Genomic DNA, 25,915 nt, shown 5'->3' on the forward strand with positions numbered 1-25,915 from the left:
TGATTTATTTGTTCTGTTCCACAAACATAGTGTGTGGTATTTTTATTTCAATTGCATTGAATATATAGGTTAATACAGAGAAATTAACATAGAGATGAATTTTTAGTTTTCCTATCCTGGACATCATATATTAATATCTAGGACACCTTTACTCAGGTTTCCTTTTTGAATCTTTTAATATCATTTCCCAACAAATCACACATTTTTATAAGATTAATCTCCTGTTATCTCATTTTCTTTGTGGCCATTATGAGTAATATTATATTTCCTGCTTAATTATTGCTGGGTTATTAGAACTTCCTTGATTTGGCATGTTGATCTTGCATCCAGCAGCCTTGCTAAACTCTTAGTTTTTAATGGCTTATATGTGCTTTTGCATTTTCTATGTACATCATCATATTACTGTACACAATTATGTTTTAATCTCTTCTTTTCCTGTCACTATGACTTGTATTTCTTTTTTTTGTGTGGTATTATTTTTTTTTAATTTTTTATTTTATTTTTTTATTTTTTATTTTCAGCATAACAATATTCCTTGTTTTTGCACCACACCCAGTGCTCCATGCAATCCGTGCCCTCTCTAATACCCACCACCTGGTCCCCCCAACATCCCACCCCCCGCCGCTTCAGACCCCTCAGATTGTTTTTCAGAGTCCATAGTCTCTCATGGCTCACCTCCCCTTCCAATTTCCCCCAACTCCCTTCTCCTCTCTAACTCCCCTTGTCCTCCATGCTATTTGTTATGCTCCACAAATAAGTGAAACCATATGATAATTGACTCTCTCTGCTTGACTTATTTCACGCAGCATAATGTATTTCTTTTTCTTGTTTATTGCATTGGTTGGGATCCTCATTCACTGTTGGGTAGTAGCAGTGATACTGGGTATTCTCATCTGTGGGTTGTGTTTATTACAAGTGTGTAATGAATTCCTCCAGTACATCCATTTTCACTTTTTTCCCCATGACATCCCCATCGAACATTTGCAAGTATGGCTAGCCAAGGTTAAGGTAAGGATTGAAGGACTGTGGTCACGTAATGAAATTAAGTTACTGTATTAGTAAGAGGATTCATGCTTTACTTCATTTGAACTCTTTCCTCACTTTCTGAATCAACCCACCCATATCTGTTGTCAGTCATTCAAGAGACAGTATATTAAAAATAACTCACTTTAAGAGATCTCAGCTACAAGCTTTTTGCTGAGTTTGACAGCATTGGCTTCAAAGTCATACCATTAGAGACATACATCTAAACTTTTTGATAGTCTGCAAAAATTCTCAGTGTTCACATTAATTTTGTTTTGCAATTTCATTTTATAGACTCCAATGAACCAGGCTTCAACTCGATCCCACTGCATTTTCACTATTCACTTATCAAGCAAGGAACCAGGATCTGTGACTGTCCGGCATGCCAAACTTCATTTGGTTGACCTGGCTGGTTCAGAGCGAGTTGCAAAGACTGGAGTAGGGGGCCAACTTCTAACTGAGGCCAAGTATATCAACTTGTCCCTACATTACTTAGAACAGGTAAAAATGGGGACAATGGGATGTAACTGTATCTACCATTTGTTAATAGACTTTGCATCAGGCACTCTGCTAGCATTGTTATTTTGTTTTCTTCTTTTATTTTGGTAAAATGTGCATAATATAAACTTCATCATTTTAATCATTTTCAAGTGTACAGTTCTGTGTCATTAAGTTCACAGTGTTGTGTAACCATCACCACCATCTATTTCCAGAACTTTTTCATAACCCAATCAGAAACTCTGTACTTATTAAACAATAATTTTCCATTTCCTTATGCTCCCAGTACCTGGTGACCTTTATTCTACTTTCTGTCTCTATGAACTTGCCTGTTCTAGGTATTCATATAAGTGGAATCATATATTTGTCCTTTTCAGTCTGATGTATGTCACTTAGGATAATGTCTTCAAAGTCCATCCACGTTCTAACATGTGTTTGAATTTCATTCCTCTGTAAAGCTGAGTAATGTTTTCTTATTGCACATGCCATGTCTTGTTTATCCATTCAGTCATCGATGGATACTTAGGTTGTCACTACCTTTTGGCTATTGTGAATAATACTGCTGTGAACATTTGTGTAGCTATTAGCATTTTGTCTATACCATTTCATTTAAACCTTGCAATAACCCTACTCTGTGGGTATTAATTATTCCCATTTTATATATTTTGAAACCCGGGTCTTCCTGAGACCTTCCTGAGGTTACCAGTTAATAGTGAGATGAGGATTTGAATCTTGAATTGCTTGGCTCCAAAGCCCACGTTTTCTCTCACTATACCTTAGTGTTTTTGTTATAAAATCTGTAATGGGTGTGAATATAGGTTATAAATGGCCTCCCATGGCCTGTCTTTTCAGGCTAGTAGATTAGTTGTGGGAACATAATTTAGAGATGACTAATAGCTTTTTAGCTTCTGGTGACTTCATCTAGCTGGTGATTGTGATTCTATGAAGGTTCTCTTTGCTTTAGCTTCCCCTTCCAGCCCTTACCCCAAGTTTACTGCAGTCTACCCCAGTGTATGCTCTATTTTTGATTTCTGAATTTATCTCCCAAGTGCAAAGAAAGCTCATCTGAATTTAGCTAAATAAATTTTCCATAAAAAAAAATCCTCACCCCTAAAATGAGCATTTTGAATTAGATGATTTCTCAAGTTCTTTCAGCTCCAGGAGTAAAGTGCTGTGAGTTGAATGTTAAAGATGGCAACTACTTCCAAATTCTAAGGGGGACCAAAAAAGAGAAGCATGATCAAAAACTGGAGTGGAGAAGTACAGAGTATATTGGCAAGGCAGAAGGACTTGCTAATGAGTGTTGGAGGCTAAAAGATTTGAAAAAACAAACAGAACTCCCCCTTCTTTTCTTTTACTGCCTAATGAACCCTTTTGAGACTGATATTGTCCTGATGTTAAATGCTTCTAATGGTCAAGTTGGCTGAGAAAGCATATTGAGAGAAACCTAAGGGAGCTGTATCTGAACAAGGTGCCTGCAGTTAGGCTCTGACTAAATGAACGCCAGTAAGGCAGGACCCAGAGATTAATGGCCTGCATGTGTTCAGATGATTTTAGTGTTTCTGACAAGACTCAGCCTTCCCTAGCTGTTCTTGCTCAAATATTAAGTAAGAACTTTTGCTTAACAGAGCTTTTTCTTAATTGAACACTTATAAAACCCTGATATGAAAACATAATGGACTGTATTCAAAGTGCTTTATTTCAAAGAAATATTCCTAGTTGTTTCTGATGGTAGCCCTGTCTGCTTTAACTCCCATTATGCCCATCTGTTCATACAAAATTATATTCATTAGTTAAATCAGAATTTCCACCAATTGTTATCACTCAAGGAAAACATTCTGCCCCTAATCCTCTCCCTTCATTCTATACAACCTTTGCAAGCTGCTACTTCTCATTAAAACTCTTCCTCTCCCCACATCTCTTCTCTTCAAAATTCTTGTAACATCAGCCTCATGTGAGTAATCTTGGTGGCTCTATGCACTTGATTTTCTGTATAATGAATTTATGTACTTAACGAACATTTATAAGGAGCAGTATCATGCTGAGGACTATGCCAGGCACTGGAGCATAGTGCTAAGCAAAGTAGAAATGGTCCTTGCACCAAAGGTCTCAGGGGCCGGTTCAGGGAGATGTGCATGGAATAAATAGTCATTAAATGCTTGGCTGTTATCCAGGTGAGTTGTGCAGAGAAAGGCCAACGGGTGAGGAGAGCTTATAATGGGGGACCGGACTTAGGCTGAGCAGGGCAAAGGGAATGAAAGTTCTCTCAGGGCTGATATTAAACAGAGACTCAAAGAACAAGTAGGAGAGAACCAGGCAGATCTGGGGTTAGAGCATGTCAGACAGTGGGAACTGGGAGTCCATTAGCCCTTAGCTCCAGTCCAGGCGGCTCAGTTTAGCCAGGGCCACAGCAATACTCACATGTCATTGACCTTTGGCTTTCTGAATGTCAACTATCTGTTTCATATGTACCCAATGCACGACTCTAGCTGTTAACTACTTACACAACTCTACAAGTGTCTTCCTAGAGGTTATAGCATAAGATAACAGAGAGAGAAGAGGGGAAGATTAGCATCAGAGGAAAGAGGGACAGAAATATGGAAAACTACAGGTATGGGCATAGATATGTGGGGTTGAGTAAATCTAGGAGTTGTGGCAAATAAGGAAATAGGTGGGTCATAGAGAAATTTTGGAATTTCACACAGAAAGAGATAAGTGAGGGAGAACCAATGGGTACAAGGGAATAAGAGTAATAAAAAGAGGGAGCAGATACTATTAATAAAATAATGGAATTCAAGGATTTTTATACCTAGGTTTTCTTTATGCAGGACTTGATTATGTGGCTAATGAGACTGGAAGTATAACACACTTTAGTTTAACTGCATTCATTCATTCATTCACTCATTCATTCAACAAACTGTAACGAAGTGTCTGTGAAGTGCTTGAATTATGTCAGGCAATGAGGATAAATGCATCATTGAGAAATGGTGCTATCATGTTATCTAGTGAAGGAGCAACACGTATAAACAGATCCTTCCATACGGTCAGATAAATGCTGTATTAGCAACTCACGTAAATGTTTGTAATTAATTACATCCTCTCCATCTTAGTTTCAGTATATAGATGGAGATGTCCTAGGAAATAGTTTGGTAAGCTCTCTTACACTTATTAGCCCATGTTGGTTATAGAAATTCCATGCAGAACTGTCACTGCCCTTCTGGCCATCATTTGTGGGCCTTACATCTGCTCGCAGCTCACAGCCTTTCTGAGTTGCGTGCCCCTTACTGTGCTTATCAGTAAATAAATTTCTGTTTGTCAGAGTATTGTTGGTTTTGGAGTTTTCCTTGTGTATGCGGTACTCTTTCCAAAACGTCTCCTTGAAAACATTTTAAGCCACAATAACAGGGTGCATTTCGGACCTAGAAATTAAGTGCATGGAAGAAAAGGAAGGGGACATGCATACTTGTTCTAACCATTAGCCTCACCGAGTGCTCCTGGTGTGACCTTTGGTCTCTGTCAGCCCAAACATCAAGTGAGAAACCACTGGGAACAGTGTGTTTGCTCTCTGCCTTTACAGAAATCAGAATCCGGGTTCCCTTCAACCAGTTATCCACCATAAGCAGGATTTCTTCAGAGTTTCAGTTTCCACTTGGCTTCCACTGAATGTGTGTGTTGAGGAGAAAAACGAATGCTGCCAATGACAGTTGTAACCACTCCAAATCATTGTCAGTTTTCAGAGGATAATTTTCCATGTGCTTCTGAGCTCTTTAAAAGAAAATCTCTTTAATTCATTAAATAGTAATCTGAGTGATTGATTCTAAGAATAGTTTCTAGGTACTTGGAGATATTAGTATAATGTGAATTTCCATTCTTTGTTGCTTAATGAATGTCTTCAGGAACATTTTGTTATATTTATGTATGAAATCCCAGATGGGAGTAAACATTTTTTAAAAATCCAGGTTGGGGGTGCCTGGGTGGCTCAGTGGTTAAAACCTCTGCCTTCGGCTCAGGTCATGATCCTGGGATCCTGGGATTGAGCCCCGCATCGGGCTCTCTGCTCAGCAAGAAGCCTGCCTCCTCCTCTCTCTTTCTTTCTCTGCCTGCCTCTCTGCCTCCTTGTGATCTGTCAAATAAACAAATAAAAATCTTTAAAAAAAAAAAATCCAGGTTGTATAACTATCTCCTTAGCTTGTGCCATTCAGATCATTTGATTCTGGCCCAATTTAGAGAGCCCAAAGCAGCCCCATAAAGAATAATCCACCTTTGCCTCTTTCCTGAATACCGGCCATTTCTGGGTCACTCTGAAGATCTATATCTTCTCCAAGGGGTCTAGACTTATTCTGATACTCCCAGGCTCCTTTAGAGCTGAGAAGGTGCCTTTTCAGGGCCCTCTGTTAGAGAAATGGCCCAGGACTAGCTTTATATGGCTGTAGCAAGTGTCCAGAGGGATCCTAAAGAACATAGCCTGGATATCCCTGCTATATGGAGTGCATTTTGTTTTACTATCCCAGAAACAATCTCTATTCATCTTTAAAACATTTCTGTGAGATAGGCAGGTATTCTAATCCTACTTTTACAGGTGAGGAAACAGAGACTAATAAACTTAAGAGATCTGTCTAAAATTGCACAAGTGGGGCAGCTAGATTCTGCCTCTAAGTCCTGGGTTCGTTCTTTTATTATGAACTGCTTTCATTTTTCCCATTTTTAAAGACCATGCTTTCCAATCCATAATCACATTTGGAATTTTAATTATTCTCTTGAACCATTTTAGAACCATTTCTGGAAATGGCATTGGAATTTCCTCTACAACATTCTCTGCAGGAGTAGCAGCCATGAGCCCATCCCAGCTCCAAGAGTAGACCTTGACTAGTCTAAACCAATTGGAGCCTTGACCGTAGTGATTGGTTCAGAGATGGGCCTATGACCCAAGCTGGTTCCTAGGGAAGCTCAGGGTATATATTTAATGATTAGAGAACTTTCTCACATCAGTTATAAATAAGGATATTTGGCAGCCATCCTGTGGCCGTGAAGAGAGGCAGACTTCTACAACGTAGAAGGGAGAGCAGAGATATTGGTGAAAACTAAATCCTTGGTGGTAGCACTGACCTTTTGGGTTATGTGTAACCTAAAACCTTTCCTATTATAGATACATGGGCCAATAAATTTCCCTTATGATTAAATCCAGTTTGGGTTACATTTTCTGTTACTGCAACCAATAGCAAATTAACTAACCCCATTGAATTTACTATCAGCGGGAAGCTTAATAAGCATAGTCTCTTTTATGTCACCTAAGTTGTCATAAAGCTGCTGAACAGAAGAGGTATTAATATTGTTTCCTGGAGCAAGAAAAAAATAGTGACATTTGTTTTATGAAAGAATTTCAAAGTACTTAGAACATTGTCAGACACTTAATTATGATTCATAAGCAGTTATGCCACCCTCTCCACACATCTATCAGACCAACCCCTCTTTGGTCTGGCTTGGTATTTGGGCCTGCCTTGATTATTAGAGGTATTTCCTTTGCCCTCTTGGCTTTGAGGGTCTGGAGTTCTGCTTAGCATTCCCTGCTACCACCTTGCCACTCAGACTTGGGTCTGCCATGTTCCCTCCTTCCTTTCCAATTACACTGCAACTCAGTTCCACCAAATCTCACTCCATACTGTTGACCCTTGCACTATCTTCCTAGGTGAAGCTAATTAATCTACTCATTTATTTGTTCATTTCACATAACGGTGTCGAACACATGTTGTACTTGTCAGATTTCTTTATCATAAACCAGAAACCCTACTGTAGCTGATTTAAGCAATGTAGAGTTCATTAAACATAAAGAACCTCAAGAAAAGTTAGAAAACTGGGCTTAGATACTACACAGCCTAGAGCAGAGCAAACAGGAGACAGTCTAGCCACAGCACTGAACTGCTCTTGGCAATTCAGAACTCCGCCCTTGGCACCCAGGACAGTAAGTCCCGGATTCCAGAAGTTTGTTGCAGCTACCTCGAAGGAACCAGATGCCTTCACCACCACACTCTCCTATATATCTGATCTTCCTCTTTGTGGCTACCACCTCTCATCACTCACCTCCCAGCCCCACACAAGGCGTCCTTTTGATGGAGCTAGGTCCCACATAGAACGTTGAGTTATAAGAGAAACTAGGAAGTGTAACTTCATAGTGAGTGAAACTAGAATGGGGGTTATCCTGAGAATGGAGTAAAAAGACAATGTAGTTTCTGCCCCATAGACTGGGGGCCAGACACTGCTCTAGATGGTGGGGTAGAATTGTGAATGAGAGAAACAAAGTCTCTGGCCTAATGAAGCTGTAAACCAAGTGAGGAAGCAGATTTTAAAAAGGTAAATAAGTGAACAGAATTTCAAATAGTGATAAGAACAGGAAGAAAAGTGAAATCGATTAAAATCCTGGAGATAGGTGGGTTACATTTGACAAGGTGTTTAGTGAAAGCCCTTGTGAGGAGACAAGATTTGAGCAAAGATTTAAATGATGTGAAATAGGAAGCTATATGAAAATCTGGGCAAGAAGATTCTAGGTAAAAAGAACAACATATTCAAAGGTGGTGACGTGGAGACAGTCTTGTTATGGTGGAGGAACAGCGAGGCCAATGTGGGCTATGAAAGGAAAGCACAATAGAAGATGAGGACAGATAGGTAGACAGGGACTAGATCATGCAGGAATTGGGTCATTATGGTGTTTCAGTAAGCTACGGGAAGGTTGTAAGCAGTGAAGTGACTTGAAGTAACTTATATTTTATAAAGATTTCTCTGCAGAGAGTAGATCAAAGGGAGGTGAGGGGTGTGGCAGGCAAAAAGAGAAACAAGGATAAGTCAAAGCCTTGTATAGTTGTCCAAGGAAGGGGTGATGGAGGCTTGACCTGGAGTGGTGACAGAAGAAGTGGGAAAAGTGGTCCAATTCTGGGCATGCCGTTTAGGTAAAACTAATAGAAATCACTGGTGAATTACATGTCAGAAATGAGGGGAAATAAGGATGATGTGCAGGGTTTTGACCTGAGCCATTAGGTGGATGGTGGTGTCATCAGTAGTGATGGGTAAAACCCAGAAAAGAATCAGATTTGTGTGGAGAGGGGAGAGAAGGTCAAGAATAGACATTCAAGTGGAGATTTAGGGTTGCCACGGAGAGAGCAGCTCAGGGGGAAGCTGATGGTATAAATTGGGGAGATATCAGGATATATATGTATATATGTATTTAAGGGGATTGGATGAGATTCCATAGGGAGAGAGTTTAGATAAGAAAGAGAAGAGGATCAAGGACTGAGCCCTGGAGTATTCCAATGTCTATAACTTAGGAAGAAGGAAAGGAAGCATTCATTAACTAATGTTTGAGAAAAGATGAAAACCAGGGAAATGTGGTGTCCTGGTTACCAATGAATAAAGTGTTTCCAAAAGGAGGCAGAGAGTACCTGTGTTGAATACTTACTCGACTCAGAAGTCTAATAAGATGGCCATAAATACTTTGGGTACAGCAGGGGATTGCTGAAAACCTTAGCAAGAGCCATCTTAGTTTTTAGACTAGTGGGCACACAGGATGGGAATGATCCAGGTGAGAGAGAGAAATTGATGCAGAAGTAAAGGGGTGATTGTAGGAGCAAGGTAAGTGAGAGGTGAAGAGGGAGAGGATGAGGGGCTGACCTTAGAAGGAGCAATTTGGTGACACAGGAAGGGCAGAGTGTTTGGGGCATTTAATGATGGCACAAGAGATGGTTCTGGTCAGGCTGCTCCCTTCTAATGGAAGGGTGTGTGACCATCAGCTAAGACTAAAGGCAGGGCGGGAAGGCTGGGTGGAGGTCTGAAACAAAAGGATAAGATATGAAGCCTCGTTTCTGAGATTGGAGAAGTAATTTTTGAGAGAAATGATCAGAGGATATTTAGTTTATAATAAGATCTGTGGTCATGAATTTAAAGCAGGTGGTATTATGTGTTTTTGCCCCAAACAGTCTTTGAAAACAATTTTGTTTTATAAACCAAGAGGGTAGAAGAAGTTCTGATTACACACCTGAGGGGAGGGAAGGTTAGAACAATGGTAGGTGTTAGCCGAGGTATTTTCAAGAGTCAGGGCCTCATGATGCCTCTGAAGTCACATCTGTGGGTGCCTTGTTCCTGATGCTTGGGATGGACATCCTAGCACTGGGTTCATCTTCCCAGGAAAACCCTGAAGCCCTGGTAGCTCCCTTTGGGCAGCAGCCTTTCATCCAGCTAGTACCTTCCTATTAAGTGAAGAGTAAGATGTGCGAGCCTTAGTTGACCCAACATAAACTTCCCCCATCACTTAGAATGGTGGCAACCATGCAGACAGCACTGAGCTAGCTGGCTGCTTCTCAAAATTTGTGCATTTTAACTCAGTCACTCCAACTCCCTGTGAGGTAGCTGTTTATCCTTTCTCAGTTTTACAGTTGAGGACACTGAGGCAGGGATGTTGAGTGACATGCCCTAGTAAGGCTAGAATTTAGACCTGGACAATGTGATACCAGATTCTTGGGTCTCCATCACTAACCCCTGCTGTCTCTCATAGTTCTTCTTTACTGCTCGGCCTCTTCTACCTTGAAGATGGGTCATAGAAATCAATTTTGGTGGGGATTTTAAAACTCTGGCATGATTTACTCTTGAGTTTTACATGAATATTCCAATGGCCAAAGACAGGATAATAATGTATCCTTTTCTATGCCAAGTTATATCATCTATCCAAAAATTACAGTGTTCACAGTGGTATGTTTTTGTTAAGTTCACTTCCCTCCATCTTCACCATTAGTGTACCAAATCATGTTAAAATATTTATTTTGAGCCCAGGTTTTAGATGTCACCCTGCATTCAGTTATGATTTCTGTTTGAATTTTCACTGCAGTTGCATCTTAGCTGAGTGTGAGATGTGCATTTTCTGCTAATCTAATGCCATTATTTTTTCTGCCACACCACAGGTGATCATTGCTCTTTCCGAAAAACACCGTGCACACATTCCCTACAGGAACTCCATGATGACCAGTGTCCTAAGGGACAGTTTGGGAGGGAACTGCATGACAACCATGATTGCAACACTCTCTTTAGAGAAAAGGAATATCGACGTACGTTTGTTCTTTCCAGAGATCTCAGTCTGAGTTTCTGTAGCCAGTTTCTGAGATGGCGCTGAAGGTCCTGGGCAGATTTCCATCTTTTCAGCCGGGTTGGGGTATGCTTTGAGATGTAAACACCCTGCAGAGTTCACAGCTTTGGCTGCTTTGCCAGTATTATAGTTACCCCCATTTGAGAATGGACTTCACACAGTCCAGGATGGTGGGAAGAAGGCTCAGATACAGATTTTGGGAAGCCTGCTGCTGGGTTAGTTATCTTGGCCAGAGGATATGAGAGAGGAGACCCATTAGCTGCTTTTCTGTTTAGCTCTTGATTACTAAGATACCTTCATCTCTAGGACATGTCCCTAGACCTGTCACTGAGTGCAGTCTACAGGATACTTTATCAAGGCCTGGCTACTGACTGACTTTCCTGTGTTGCTTTAGACTCAACTTCATGTTTTATGCATTGCAGTCCAATTCTTGGGATCCAGAATTTCTCTAGAAGAGGAAAATAAGAAGTGGCAGGATGTCTTCCAAAATGAGGCCAACTCCTAAGTGCATTCTAAGATGTCTTGCAAAGCCTCTTTCTGGCCTGTTACAAATGTTTATTTTGTAATCATTCAAGTTTGTGGGTTATAATAGTACCTGCTATAATTATAATTTCTATATGGGGCTCCGGTTTTATAGATCAGGAGGTGAAAAATACATAAGTTGCCATGTAGGACCTCATGATCTCCCACATGTTTAGCATGGGTCATTTTATTAGGCCAAAATAAAATTTTAATTAAACTGATGTTCTAGAGCAAAACTTCCTCATTTGGAGGCATGGTCCCTTGTTGTGTTTTATACACATCACTCTTTAGATGTGCTTCTTTCTTCTGTGAACAAAAATGAAGGGTTATCTTTCTAAGCCATAACATTTTAAGGAATTATTTTGCTTTATAGGAGTCGATATCTACGTGCAGATTTGCACAACGAGTGGCACTCATAAAGAATGAAGCTGTTCTTAATGAAGAAATCGATCCCAGATTGGTAAGCAACTTTGAACTTACGAGGGTGGAAGAAAAATCGAAGTGGATTAAAGATTAACAAAACTCAAGAGGCACATCCTTCATACCAGGCAGTGTTCTAAGTATTAGAAACATATTAATTGATTGAATTCTCACAAGTTTATGAGTAGATGTCATCTCCATCCCTGCTTTACAGATGACAAAACTGAGGCACAGAAATGTTAACTAACTTGCTGAGAATCACAGCCCCCATAAGTGGCAGAGCCAGGATTTAGGGACAGACGGTCTGACGCAAGGACCTGGCAGCTGCAGTCCCCTCAGTCCGCTCCTGAGATAGTACAGTGAGTCCTGAAGATGCATGGGACTTGGTCAGGGCCAGTTCTATTTACATGCAGGTGGTAGACTTTCAGAAAACATGAGTTGAAGTTTCTAGAGATAATAATAAAAATAGACCATCTTCTATAAAAGCTAACAGAGGAAAATGAAGTTCTAATGGTTATTAAGTAAAACCGTATTTTGTACAACTGCCTTGCCGCTTATTTTAGAGATTAGAAAAAATTAATCAGTGGGGTCCCTGGGTGGCTCTGTCTGTTAGGCATCTAACTCTTGATTTCGGCTCAGGTCATGATCTCACGGTTACGGGATTGAGTCTTATGTTGGGCTCCATGCTCAGTGGGGAGTATGCTTAAGATTCTCTGTCTCCCTCTCCCTCTACCCCTCCTCCTGCTCCCTCACTTTCTATCTCTCTCAAAATAAATAAACGAATCTTTAAAAAACTTAATCATTAGTTGGGCCCATGGAAAAATAGCTAAACTTCTAGTTCTATAACAATGAATCCTGCTTTATCAGAGTACTTATTTACTTATTTATTTGTTATTTTTATTTTTTAATTTATTCATTTGAGAGAGTTACAGAGACAGAGATAGAGCACAGCGGGGGGAGAGCCAGGGGGAGAGGGAGAAGCAGACTCCCCACTGAGCTGGGAGCCGATGTGGGGCTCCATCCCAGGACCTGGGGATCACAACCTAAGCCAAACGCAGATGCTTAACCATCTGAGCCACCTAGGCACTCCTATCAGAGTGCTTTTTTAAAGCAAAAATATTTGCAAGTTCCATGACTCAGATCCTCATTTTAAATGCAGATGTTTTTTCTCTATTTTGTTACTCTTCTCTAAATGAAATACAACATGAAATCAACTTATGCCAACATTGAAAATGTAGAAATAAAATATTTTAATTTTATACATTCCCAAATTAAGATTATATTACTTTCCAGATCACTCGGTTTTTAAAAATTTTCTCTAGAACATAAGCTGGTGTAGGCTTAGCAGTATGCGTTATAAAAAGGGTGTGAAATCTCACCAACAGTGCTTCATTTATAAATTCCTCAAATTCCAAAATAATAATAATAACCTTCTAAATTCACTGTTACCCATATTAATTATTTCCTTCTGATTGTTTGCCCTGTCTCCCTGAAATCATTGTGCTGAAGTATAGAGACAAAGGAGGTTAAAAGAATAGTGGGGTTATTTGTTTTACCCTGCTTGTCTCAGGAGCTTGAGCTGCCCAGATGGAAATCTCTGGAGAAACCAAGTGGGTGAGGCAGGGTCTCTTTCCAGCACAGACCCTGCTCAGACACCTGCAACACACAGTGCCCCCACTGGAAGAAGGAGTTGGAATTCGAAGGCTTGAGTCAAGTGGAAGGAAACACATAGGACGAATTCTTCTGCCATCCTCACCTCCCCAGCAAACAGCCCTGTTGCATCACAGAGCAGCCTGAGAAAGACAGCCATGAATCATTAGCCTGAAGACAAAAATTAGAGCGTAATTGAAGGAAAATGAACATATTAAATGCTGGAGGGGTTTTTTTTCTTTAAGTTTGGCTAGAGAGACTTTGAAGTTACTTGAGGAATGTGCAGAAAGGTGAACATTGTCATGTGTTTGATGTAGGACTACAAAAAATGTAAAGAAGAGAGAATTCTGAACCAAAGCTGACAGCTGTTAATTGAATAAATATTGAGGTCTTCCTTGTTAATTTTAGCCATTCTGACTGGTGTTAGGGTATCTCATTGTGGTTTTGATTTATATTTCCCTGGTGCCAAGTGACACTGAGTGTTTTTTCATGGGTCTGTTGGCCATTTCTATGTCTTCTTTGGAGAAATGACTGTTCCGGTCTTCTGCCCATTTCTTGATTGGATTATTTGTTTTCTGGGGGTTGAGTTTGATAAGTTCTTTATAGATATTGGGTACCAGCCCTTTATCTAATATATCATTTGCAAATATCTTCTCCCATTCTGTGGGTTGCTTCTTAGTTTTGTTGACTATTTCCTTCGCTGTGCAGAAGCTTTTTATCTCAATGAAGTCCCAATAGTTCATTTTTCCTTTTGTTTCCCTTGCCTTTGGAGATGTGTCTAGATGTGTCTAACTTCTCTAGCAAGAAGTTGCTACAGCTGAGGTCAAAGAGGTTGCTGCCTATGTTCTCCTCTAGGATTTTGATAGATTTCTGCCTCACATTTAGGTCTTTCATCCATTTTGAGTTTATCTTTGTGTATGGTGTAAGAAAATGGTCCAGTTTCATTTGTGAGGTGATGAGCTGATGAACACTGGATGTTACATGCAACCGATAAATTATTGAACATTATATCTGAAACTAATGATGTACTATATGTTGGCTTATTGAATCTAAATAAGAAATAAAATAAGATTTGTTTTATATATATATATAGATAGATATATCTATCTATATATATATATATATAGAGAGAGAGAGAGAGAGAGAGATCTTCTGGTGCAGAACAATCTATAATTGTTAAGTGTTATCTCCTGTTCTCTTTTATAATGGCTTCAAAAAACTGACATTACTATTCATGACTTTATGGACAGAGCTTTTCTGAAGCACAGGTGACAATTGCAAATTTGTCCTCAAAACCACCCAAAACACAATTTGGATGGGATTCCCAATATATTGCTCTCAGAATCTAATGACACATGTGAAACCAGCCCTCTAAGATCAGGATCACCAGGGTTTTGACTTACTTTCTTTACAAGTCTCAGTAAGACAAGGTGATAAAAGAATTGTAAAGAGGCCAGAGTCTGTGGTGACTCAGCATGGGCCAAAATCTTCTATGGATGGCTCTCATTCCAAAGTTTCTACAGTAATTTGATGGGAGGTATGATTGTAATAATCTCAAAATCATGAAAGTTGGCTTAGTTTTGAGATTTCTGCTCAGTGACAGAAGTTAATTTGGTTGTTAGATTTGACTTTGAATGCCTTAGCAGAGTAGAAAATATGACATCAATATTAATTTGGGGGTGAGGGGGAGGAGATACAAATGAATGACTCACATAGTTCCTGTCCGAGGATTTTCACTGTGCAGAGCTGGATGATTCTGACCATGTTTTTGAAAAGAAGCAAATAACCAAAACCCACTCAATCTTGTGCATTTAAATGAAACTCTAGGAGGACTGACATGTTCAAAATACTCAGTGTCCCATTCTTTGGAACTTCTGGTCCTGTCAATAAGGCAGAGATAATAGGAACCATACCTATATATAAAATTTAACAAGTACTTTTGAAATGTATGTCTGAGGTTGAATGAGTGAAGGGAATTCTCCAGGGCTCAGAAACCAAGCTGAGGCTGCAGTTGTCCTAGAGTAGAGGGATGAAGGGAATTGTAAGAAAGCCATCAAATATGGAGCCCTGGAACCTTGGAAGATGTGATGAACATATGTTCTCTGCTTCTCAATATGAAACCAGTGAAAGGGTGAACCAAAAAGGAAAAAATCTGCCCACTGGCATAGGGAGATGCTAGGGAAGCTTATCTGCCTTAGCCTGGGCTTCAGGTGGAGCAAAAGTTGGTTTCTCTGGAAGTTTTAAATCCTAAGCCTCTGCTTCCCATGAGTTCAAAGTTCAAATTTACAAACTCCCTTGGTCTAGTGGACCCCAAGCCAAGAAGTTAGAAAAATAAGCACTAAAAGAAATCTAAAAGAGTAGAAAGACAGAAATTAAAAAGTGTAAAAATGAGCAAAAACAAAACCCAAAGCAAAGATACAGTAGAAAGGAGTAACGAAAACTGAAGTTGACTTTTAATCTATTAATGAAATGAACAAATCTCTGGAAAGATTAATGAAGAAAGGAATAAAGAAGGCAGAAATCGACACAGTATTTGGAATGAAAAGAGGACTTAACCATAGGTACAACAGATAGCTTAAAATAATAATAAGGTATTTTGAATGACTTTATGGCAGTAAATTTAAAAGCAAAAATGGACAATTTCCTTTAAAAAACAACATTGAAGCTAATGCAAGAAGAATTTATTATTTTAATTTTTAAGAAGAATTTTTAAAAACATGAATATGACTATTAAATAGATTTAGTAATAACAGAGGTACCAAAGGGAGAGAAAGACAAAGAGAAAAAGAGAAAGAGGAAGGAAAGAATGGAGGAAAGGGGGGAAGGAGGGGAAGAGGGAGGGAGAGAAAAAAGACAGGAAGAAAGGAAGGATGGAGCAGACTCCATGTTGTTTTTAAGTTTACCAAATATTGAAGGAAGAATATAAGTTTAATTCAGTCTGCCAATTCTTGTTTTAGGAAATTTGCATTGTGATTATTAATATGTGGTATCGTGAGCTAGTTGGGTTTATTTTGGGAATTGAAAGATAATGTGTCATTAGAAAACATTTTAGTGTATATAATAAAAGAAAAGAGCCATGGGAAAAATAAACACCAAATTTTAGTTAATGGTAACAAGAGATTTATTTAGAGAAAGCTATACAGAGGTTCAGGCTTCAAAAGCATCTGTAATGTTTTATTTCTTAAGCTACATAGTAGGTATATTGGTGTTCACTTAAGCTAAGTAGTGGGTTTACAAGATACCCTTTATATATCTTTTTGTATATTTGAAGTAGTTCATACTAAAAAAGAAGTCACATGAATGAAGGTGATTCATAACATTCACAGTTAAAAAGAGAAAAATTATATGCTCACATCACTAGATGCAGAAGAGATATTTTTAACATTAAATATTCATCCATAGTTTGAAAAGACTCATCAAACTATAAATATCAGTGAACAGCCTTAAAGTGATTAAGGGTATCAACCAAAAACTACAGCAAACATTTTGAAGGTGAAATGTTAGAAGGAATAAGATAAGAATGAATGTCTGAAGCATTATACTTGGAAGTTCTAGCTAGGGAAGAGACAATTTAAAAAAAAAAAAAAGGTATGAGGATTTGAAAAGAAGGAAACATTTGTCATTACTTGCAAACAATTTGATTGCTTATATTGAACACCTAAAAATATTTAATAATAAACAGAACCAAACAATGTTCAGAAAATTATTTGGTACATAATCCATACATAAAAATTAATTGCCTTCCTATAAATGAAAAGCTAACAATTAGAAAATACAATTTGACAAAAATTTCATTAATAGTAGCAACAAAAACCATGGGATGCAAGGGTGGTTCAACATTCACAAATCAATCAATGTGATAGAACAAATCAATAAGAGAAGAGCGAAGAACCACATGGTCCTCTCAATTGATGCAGAAAAAGCATTTGACAAGATACAACATCCATTCCTAATTAAAACGATTCAAACTTAGGGATAGAGGGAACATTCCTCAACTTCATAAATCTGTCTATGAAAAACCCACAGTGAATATCATCCTCAGTGGGGAAAAGCTGACAGCCTTCCCTTTGAGATCAGAAACACGACAAGGATGCCCACTCTCACCACCATTATTCAACATAGTACTAGAAGTCCTAGCAACAGCAATCAGACAACAAAAAGAAATAAAAGGTATTCAAATTGGCAATGAAGAAGTCAAACTCTCTCTTTCCGCAGATGACATGATACTTTATATGGAAAACCCAAAAGACTCCATCCCCAAACTACTAGAACTCATACATCAATTCAGCAATGTGGCAGGATACAAAATCAATGTACAGAAATCAGTTGCTTTCTTATACACTAACAATGAAAATATAGAAAGGGAAATTAGAGAATCAATTCCATTTACGATAACACCAAGAACCATAAGATACCTGGGAATAGCCCTAACTAAAGAGGTAAAGGATCTGTACTCGAGGAACTACAGAACACTCATGAAAGAAATTGAAGACACAAAAAAGATGGAAGAGCATACCATGCTCATGGATTGGAAGAAAAAACATTGTTATAGTGTCTATACTACCTAGAGCAATCTATACTTTAAAAACCATCCTGATCTAAATTCCACCAGCATTTTTCAAAGTGCTGGAACAAACAATCCTAAAATTTGTATGAAATCAGAAGAGACCCCAAGTTGCTAAGGAAATGTTGAAAAAGAAAAAACTGGGGGCACCATGTTGCCAGATTTCAAGCTTTACTACAAAGCTGTGATCACCAAGACAGCATGGTACTGGCACAAAAACAGACACATAGGCCAGTGGAACAGAGTAGAAAGCCCAGATATGGACCCACAACTCTACAGTCAAATAATCTGCGACAAAGCAGGAAAAAATGTCGAATGGAAAGAAGACAGTTTCTTCAATAAATGGTGCTGAGAAAATTGGACAGCTATGTGTAGAAGAATGAAACTCAACAATTCTCTTACACCATACACAAAGATAAACTCAAAATGGATAAAAGACCTCAACGTGAGGCAGGAATCTATCAAAATCCTAGAGGAGAACATACATAATAATCTCTTCGACATTGGCCACAGCAACTTCTTTCAAGACATGTCTCCAAAGGCAAAGGAAACAAAAGCAAAAAGAAACTTTTGGGACTTCATCAAGATCAGAAGTTTCTGCACAACAAAGGAAACAGTCAACAAAACAAAGAGGCAACCCACAGAATGGGAGAAGATATTCGCAAATGACACTACAGACAAAGGGCTGATATCCAAGATCTATAAAGAACTCCTCAAACTCAACACATACTAAAGAGATAATCACCTCAAAAACTGGGCAGAAGACATGAACAGACACTTCTCCAAAGAAGACATAAAAATGGCTAACAGACACATGAAAAAATGTTCACCATCATTAGGCATCAGGGAGATTCAAATCGATACCACATTGAAAAAAAAAAAAACACATTGAGATACCACCTTACACCAGTTAGAATGGCCAAAATTAACAAGACAATAAACAACATGTGTTGGAGAGGATGTGGAGAAAGGGGAACCCTCTTACAGTGTTGGTGGAAATGCAAGTTGGTGCAGCCACTTTGGAAAACTGTGTGGACATTCCTCAAAAAATTAAAAATAGAGCTTCCCTATGACCCTGCCATTGCACTACTGGGTATTTACCCCAAAGATACAGATGTAGTGAAAAGAAGGGCCATCTGCACCCCAATGTTCATAGCGGCAATGGCCACAGTCACCAAACTGTGGAAAGAACCAAGATGCCCTTCAACAGATGAATGGATAAAGAAGATATGGCCCATATATACAATGGAGTTTTATGCCTCCATCAGAAAGGATGAATACCCAACTTACATCAATATGGATGTGACTGGAAGAGATTATGCTGAGTGAAATACGTCAAGCAGAGAGAGTCAATTATCATATGGTTTCACTTACTTGTGGAGCATAAGGAATAACACGGAGGACATGGGGAGATGGAGAGGAGAAGTGAGATGGGGGAAATCGGAGGGTGAGACAAACTGTGAGAGACTGTGGAGTCTGAGAAACAAACTGAGGGTTTTGGAGGGGAGGGGGGCGGAGGGATAGGTGCCTAGTGGTGAGTATTATGGAGGGCACCTATTGCCTGGAGCACTGGGTGTGGTGCATAAACAATGAATTTTGGAATACTGAATAGAAATAAAATGAAAAAAATAATAGCAACAAAAACTAACAATCTAGGGGAAAATCTGATTAAACATATATTTATAGAGAACATGGTAAATCTTTATTGAAAGGAATCAGTGGAAATCATATTATGTTTGTGGATGAGATGATTCAACATTACTAATTTGATAAGTCTTACCAAATGACCCTTTTTTAAAAAAGATTTATTTATTTGACTGTGAGAGAGCACAGACAGGGGGAGCAACAGGCAGAGAAAGAGGGAACAACAGGCTCCCCACTGAGCAGAGAGCCCAATGTGGGGCTCTATCCCAGGACCCCAGAACATGACCTGAGCCGAAGGCGGATACTTAACCAGCTATGCCACCCAGGTGCCCCCCAAATTGCCCTTTTAATCAAATTTATTTCTAGTTAAAAATTGAGGAGGACCTTTGGTGGAATTTTATAAGCTGTGTCTCAAACTTCTACAAGAGAACAAATGACCAAGAATAGCCATATCTATTTTGGAAAAGAATAAAATGGTGGGGGCTTATTCTATCTTAATGTCAAAATTTCATAAGCTATAATAATTAAAATAGCATAGTATTTCTGCATGTATAGTCAAGTACATAAATGTTTTTAACCAAGAGCCCAAGAAAAAGACACATTTATATGTAGAAACATGTTATATAACAAAATTATAATAGCAAATCTTACATGGTTAACCATATAAAAAGCGAAATTAGATACATACCTCATACTTTATACAAAACAAAAGCCTAAATATGAAAAGCAAAGCTTTAAAACTTTTATAAGAACATATAGGAAAATATTCTTATGGTTTTAGGTAAAATGGATTTTAAAAGACACAAAAATACAACTCATAGTGGAAGAAGTTGATAATAAAATTATATTGAAATTTAAAATCTTTACTTAACAGAAAGAACACCACAAAAAGCAGAACACCTGGGTGGCTCAGTTGGTTGAGCGTGTACCTTTGGCTCAGGTCATGATCTTAGGGTCCTGGGATAGAGGCCCACATCAGGCTCCCTGCTCAGTGGGGAGCCTGTTTCTCCATCTTCCTCTGCCTGTCACTCCCCCTGTTTGTACTCTCAATCTCTCTCTCTGACAAATAAATAAATAAAATCTTTGAAAAAATGAAAAACATGGAATAGATTGGGAAAAAACATGTACCTTGCATAAAATTAACAAAGGATTCAAATATAAAGAAGCCAACAGACCAACAAGGAAGAGAAAAACAAGACAATTGAAATATGAGCAAGAATATAAATAAGTAATTCACAGAAAAGGAAACCCAAACAGCCAATATACATGTGCAAAGATGATCAAGCTCCCTAATAATCAGAAAATGCAGATTAGAACTAAATGAGGTACAATTTTACACCTTCTGGACTGGCAAGATTAAAGCGTCTGTCAATACTACATATGTAGTGAAGTAAATGTGGGGAAACAGGAACTTGTATATATTGCTTATGCAGAATGTGGGTTTATAAAATGGCTCTGAAGAGCAGTTTAACAATATATAGTAAAGAGAAGAGGCACATACTCTACAACCACACAATTTTATTTCTAAGCACCTCCTATAGTGAAACTCACATATGTGCCCAGAGATTTATAGTGTTAATAGCAACACTGTTTGTAATAGCAAGAGGAAGAAGCCTCAATGTCCATCGACAGGAGACATGGATAAATTGTGATATGTTCCTTCACCGAAATAGTATATTTCCATGCAAATTAATGAACTAGAGCCACATGAAGCAGGATACATAATCCCAAAAACCTAATGTGAGTAAGAAAAAAGCAAGTTACCATTCCACGCAGCATGGTAACGTTTAAAGCATGCAGAATGATACCATATATTATTTATAGTTTAATCCATAAAGATGGAGTAAACATATGAAAACATGCAGGGAAATGCTCCTGATGAAATGCAGTACAGTGATCACCTCAAGAGACAGAAAAGAAATAGGAATGAGGGGCTCCAGTTACATAAGCACTGCTTTATTTGTTAAAATGAATTCTAGAATGATTTTGACGAAACGTTAAGAATTGACGAAGTCTGGCGGTAGGTACGGGGTGGCTTTTGTATCATTCTCTGTACGTTTTCACATCCTCTAAATTGTTCGTAATTTTCAAAGATGTTATGTTCTCTGTCACCAAGTTCCCTTTAATGAGTTGACATTTATTCTCCCGCCTTGCCATTTGTAGATGATTATACGCCTACAAAAAGAAATCCAGGAACTGAAGGATGAACTGGCCGTGGTCACTGGGGAGCAGAGGACAGAGGCGCTCACAGACGCGGAGCTCCTTCAGTAAGCCTGCAGACTTGTTTTTGGGTCTTTAACTGTGAAAGTTTGTGTTAACTTCTTTGTTGGCCCCAGTGTTACGAATTCACCTCAAAGCATTAAGATCTCCTGGGAGAGTCTGAAATTGCATGTAGGCTCCAGTAAAGAGTGGCAGATTTCCACGAAAAGCTGGCTAAGGCTGGCAATGTTTTCGCTGCCTCAGCTTTGAGGGAGTAAAGAACAGAGCCCATAAAGGATGGGAATAGCCTTCTCATGCCAACTGAAGAGAAGGGCTTGTATAATAGTCATGCAATTTTAAAACATACACACCAAACACTCCTAAGCTGTGGATCTCAGATCTAAAAGGAATTCAAGAAACATCCTTTGTATTAAAAAGCATCTTGCTGCAAACACCAATTTATCCCATGCCAATGTAGCTCTCTCCTTTAATAAATAGATGGCCCATATATTCAAGTTCAAACACTGGAAATGGGAATGAAAAGAGGGATTCAGGGCCTTTCATATCTGCAGCCATGTGGCATATTGGGGACACGGTGTGGCTCTCGTTTTTTCTCTGATCATGAGCCACGCTGCTGGGTTTTCTTGTTTCTGTGCAACTCACAGTGCATTTATGGAGAGATAATAATGGGCTGGGCTTAAAAGCCAGTGATATTCTCAATTTCCAAATGAGAAATAGAGCTACACGAGATTTTTTCTAAGGGTTTAGTATCATTTCATCTAATCCTCTCCTACCAGAGAAAATGGTAAATAGTAGAGATGATGAAAGTGTTTTCTTTAAGCTATTTCATGGCTGTGCCCAAAGGTAGGTCTAAAGCTTGAGGAGCCTTAAGAAAGGTTTCTGCTATAATCAAAGATTTCACTCCTCTAGGATACCATTTTGTAATTCTAGAACACTGTGTTTAATAACAGGAGAGGCTCCTAAGACTTTGCTTGCAAATCCGCTTTATGGCATATATGCAATTCAAGTAAAATACTTGCCCAAAGTTACATTTTGAAGAATTCCCTGTCACTCCTTGAAATAACTTGGGATAGCTTAGATATGGAGAACCTTCTCCAGGTTGAGTATTCCTTCACTCTGATGCTCCTTTCCCCTCAAAGAAAGGAATTACCAATTATCATCTTTGAAGATATCTCTTCAGAACTGTGAACTTCAAGTCAGGGTTCAGCCAGGAAAACAAAAGCATCCTAGGCCTCTCAACAAAAGTTTAACATAGGAAATCTGCTGTAAGGAGGTGGTATTATAGGAAATAACACAGCGCAGAGATCAAGAACAGCAGGGGGCCCTATACTCCTGGGACTGGGGAGAGGATGGTAGAAGCTTATGTAAAGTCTAAGTAAAGTCTAAGACTAAAGCCGACCAGAGGAGCTAGCTCATGATGAGTGCTGGGGCCAGGGAAGAGCGACAGGTGTTATCAGAGGCGTCATCCTGGCAGGGAGCCTGAGCTTCTCTCTCATATCACTTCCTGTCCTCCACCCGTCAGCCCATTGGCTGAACTGGCCCAGAAACCAGATGTTAGGAGAGTCAGGGAAGGTAGTTTCCTGTGATGCAGGGTCAAAGAGGGGAAAAATAGAAGTTGGATCCAAGAGTAAAAAGGAAAATGGCCAACATGTCAAATAAATACCAGAGTTTTCTCCAATTCCAGTATATCCTATCTGTTGTGCAGGAGGCTCCAGGTAAGGATAAGATTATGCATGTGCTAGTTTCAAGATGTCCGGTCCCTCCACTGTGCCAAATCTGAAGAATTTTAGAACTGATACAAAGAGACATCTGAATCTCTAACCATACTGAGGAATTATACATAAACCTCTCAAGGGACTAGGGGCTTCAAGGAATTCCTAGCAGATTGAAGGGTGGGGCCGACCCAGAGCCACCACGGAAAAGCTACGTCACTCTGCATGCTGGTACCCTGGAGTGGAAGAAGTGTGGCAATAGCCTGCTACACTTGAGTTTGGTAGAGCCCTGGTAGTGGGAGCAATTTGTCCTGTGGATCCCAGTGCGTTCCTTCTTCCCTTCTCCATCCAGTGTTTACGTCAGAGTTTAGGATGGAGAAATAGGGAAAGGCTCCAGGTAGCTGATGATATCCAGGATAATTTGGGGGCCTGACAAGCTCTGAAGTGAGCAGTTGTCTACAGCTCTGCCTGTCCCCCGTTGCCACTGAAAGTGGCAAGGAGCACAAGCACCCATCGCTGCTTAGCCCGTCCTCCAGGACCAGCTGCCTTCGCAGATAGTCTAGAAAAGATGAGCTCATAGTCGGAAACAACCAGAAATAGAAGGACTGCTGACTTGGAGAAAGACCAGAATAAGAAGCCTAATCTAAGCTTGGAGAGCTTCAGAACCAAACATGATAGGAAGAGTGATTAATACCTTTGGAGACGTAAAAGATGGCATTACATCCATGAAACAACAGGATCTTTATTTTTATAAAACAGACTCAAGAGGAAATCTGAAAAATGAAGAAATGTAATTGTTACCATTAAGAACCAAAAGGATGGCTCAGGGGCAGCATGAAAAAACAGAGGGACAAATTAGTCAGCTAGGAAGAGCAAGGCTAAGGAATTCTTCCATAATATAAGATGAAAGGGTAAAGAGAAAGTTGAAAAGAAAAGAATCTTGAAGAATAGCTCTAGCTTTACCAATATCTAACAAAGAGACGTTTTTTTTAAAAGGAGAAATAGAGATAACACAGAGGAGCCAATGGCTAAATAAATATTCTCTTAAGAATTTCTTAGAACTAAGAAAAAAAAAAGACTTAAGAATGAAAAGGTTACCATGTACTAAGATGTATAATAATGTAGAAAAATTTTAAGACCTCAAAGTATAGGAAAGAATCCTAAAAGTTATCAAAGAAGAAAAATATCATTTACAATGAAGAATCTGATTTAGAGCAAACTTCTCATCAGCCTCTCTGGAGACAGGAACCTCTGGACCTCTGGTGCAAAAAAACAAAACAGAACAAAACAAAACAGGACTTTGAATGGAGATTTCTGTATCTACCCAAATTAGCATTCAAATGCAAATGCGAAACAAGGCGGTTTTTCAGACATACCAGCTTTGAGAAAGTTAACCACCCCAGTCCCTCTCTAGAAGAGATTACAACAGACTATATTTTCACAAAAAGAAAAATGCTACAAAGTATAAAAAACAACAATGAGCAGATGTTATTTCTTTACGATACTTAATATTATATTATATTTACATTGTATCTTTTACTGACTTGCCACTTCCCACATACACAGATGTTTTTGTTTAAAAGTTATGACAACAATCAAATTTGCCATTCACAGAAGTTTGGTGGGGAGGTAGACTGGAGAGAAATAAAAATGGGACAACTGATTTAAAATACTGACAGACTCTTGGATGTAGTTGGTTTCCTTTGATCCACAGGTAACAATACATACACACGTGTCAATTGAACAGATTCTCTTTAGACAGTGTGTAGTGTTGTCTTTAGTTTTTCTGGGCAGTTGGTTCATTCATTCATTCAACATTTATTATTCATCTAGTGTTTACAAAATTCCACCCTAGGCCTTGAGAGATGAACACAAGATGAACAAAACCTAGAGCTGGCTCTCAAGGGGTTCACAATTCACTGGCACTGACAGTCACAAGCACAAGTAATCACGATGCAAAATATAAGTGTTATGAGAACATATAAATAAAACACTAGATTGCGAAGATAGTAAGGATTAATCTTGAGTTCAGGATCCTCATGTAAAATTAGTTTGTGTGCTGGTAAGTAAACTTCCGCCGTTCCCAGTGAAATGACTTCTCTGCTGTCAAGCTAAGTATACCATATAGCATTACATCTTATTAATGACTTCTGATGAGCAGCGAAAGGGAACAAATGTGGCAAAAGGTTATACCTACTCTGCCAAAGCAAAGGACAGGGGTTCACAACCATCCGGTTCTCCACTTTGGATGCTTGTTCATACTGATAGTAAAGATTTTTCAGATAATATGGGGTTTTGTTATGGTTTTCATTCTATTGTTGTTACAGTTATGTTTTGCCAGAATCCGCTGGATTGAATATTGGCACAACTTAAAATTCATCAGACTTTAGAGTCCTGTATCATCATAAAGTAAAAGAGAGAAATTAAAATTTGCCTGACATGTGGCACTGCTATTTAATATCATTAGTCTGTGCTTCTTTGTCTTCTGGGGATGCTGGACATTTATTCAGGAGTATGAATTCGATCCAGCCTCTCATT

General features: G+C 38.9%; 1 protein-coding gene across 3 annotated transcripts in view; it reads left to right on the top strand.

Moving 5' to 3' along the window:
* KIF6 (kinesin family member 6) overlaps nucleotides 1-25,915 on the top strand; it is a 465,466-nt gene that overhangs the window by 143,934 nt on the left and 295,617 nt on the right. For all 3 annotated transcript variants that reach the window (XM_047733172.1, XM_047733173.1, XM_047733171.1), the window contains 4 exons: nucleotides 1,318-1,524; nucleotides 10,464-10,607; nucleotides 11,541-11,627; nucleotides 21,609-21,712. In XM_047733172.1, the coding sequence (XP_047589128.1) occupies nucleotides 1,318-1,524; nucleotides 10,464-10,607; nucleotides 11,541-11,627; nucleotides 21,609-21,712 (542 nt within the window). The remainder of the gene's footprint in view (nucleotides 1-1,317; nucleotides 1,525-10,463; nucleotides 10,608-11,540; nucleotides 11,628-21,608; nucleotides 21,713-25,915) is intronic.

This window comes from Lutra lutra, chromosome 6 (assembly GCF_902655055.1).
Source record: "Lutra lutra chromosome 6, mLutLut1.2, whole genome shotgun sequence".
NCBI lineage: Eukaryota > Metazoa > Chordata > Mammalia > Carnivora > Mustelidae > Lutra > Lutra lutra.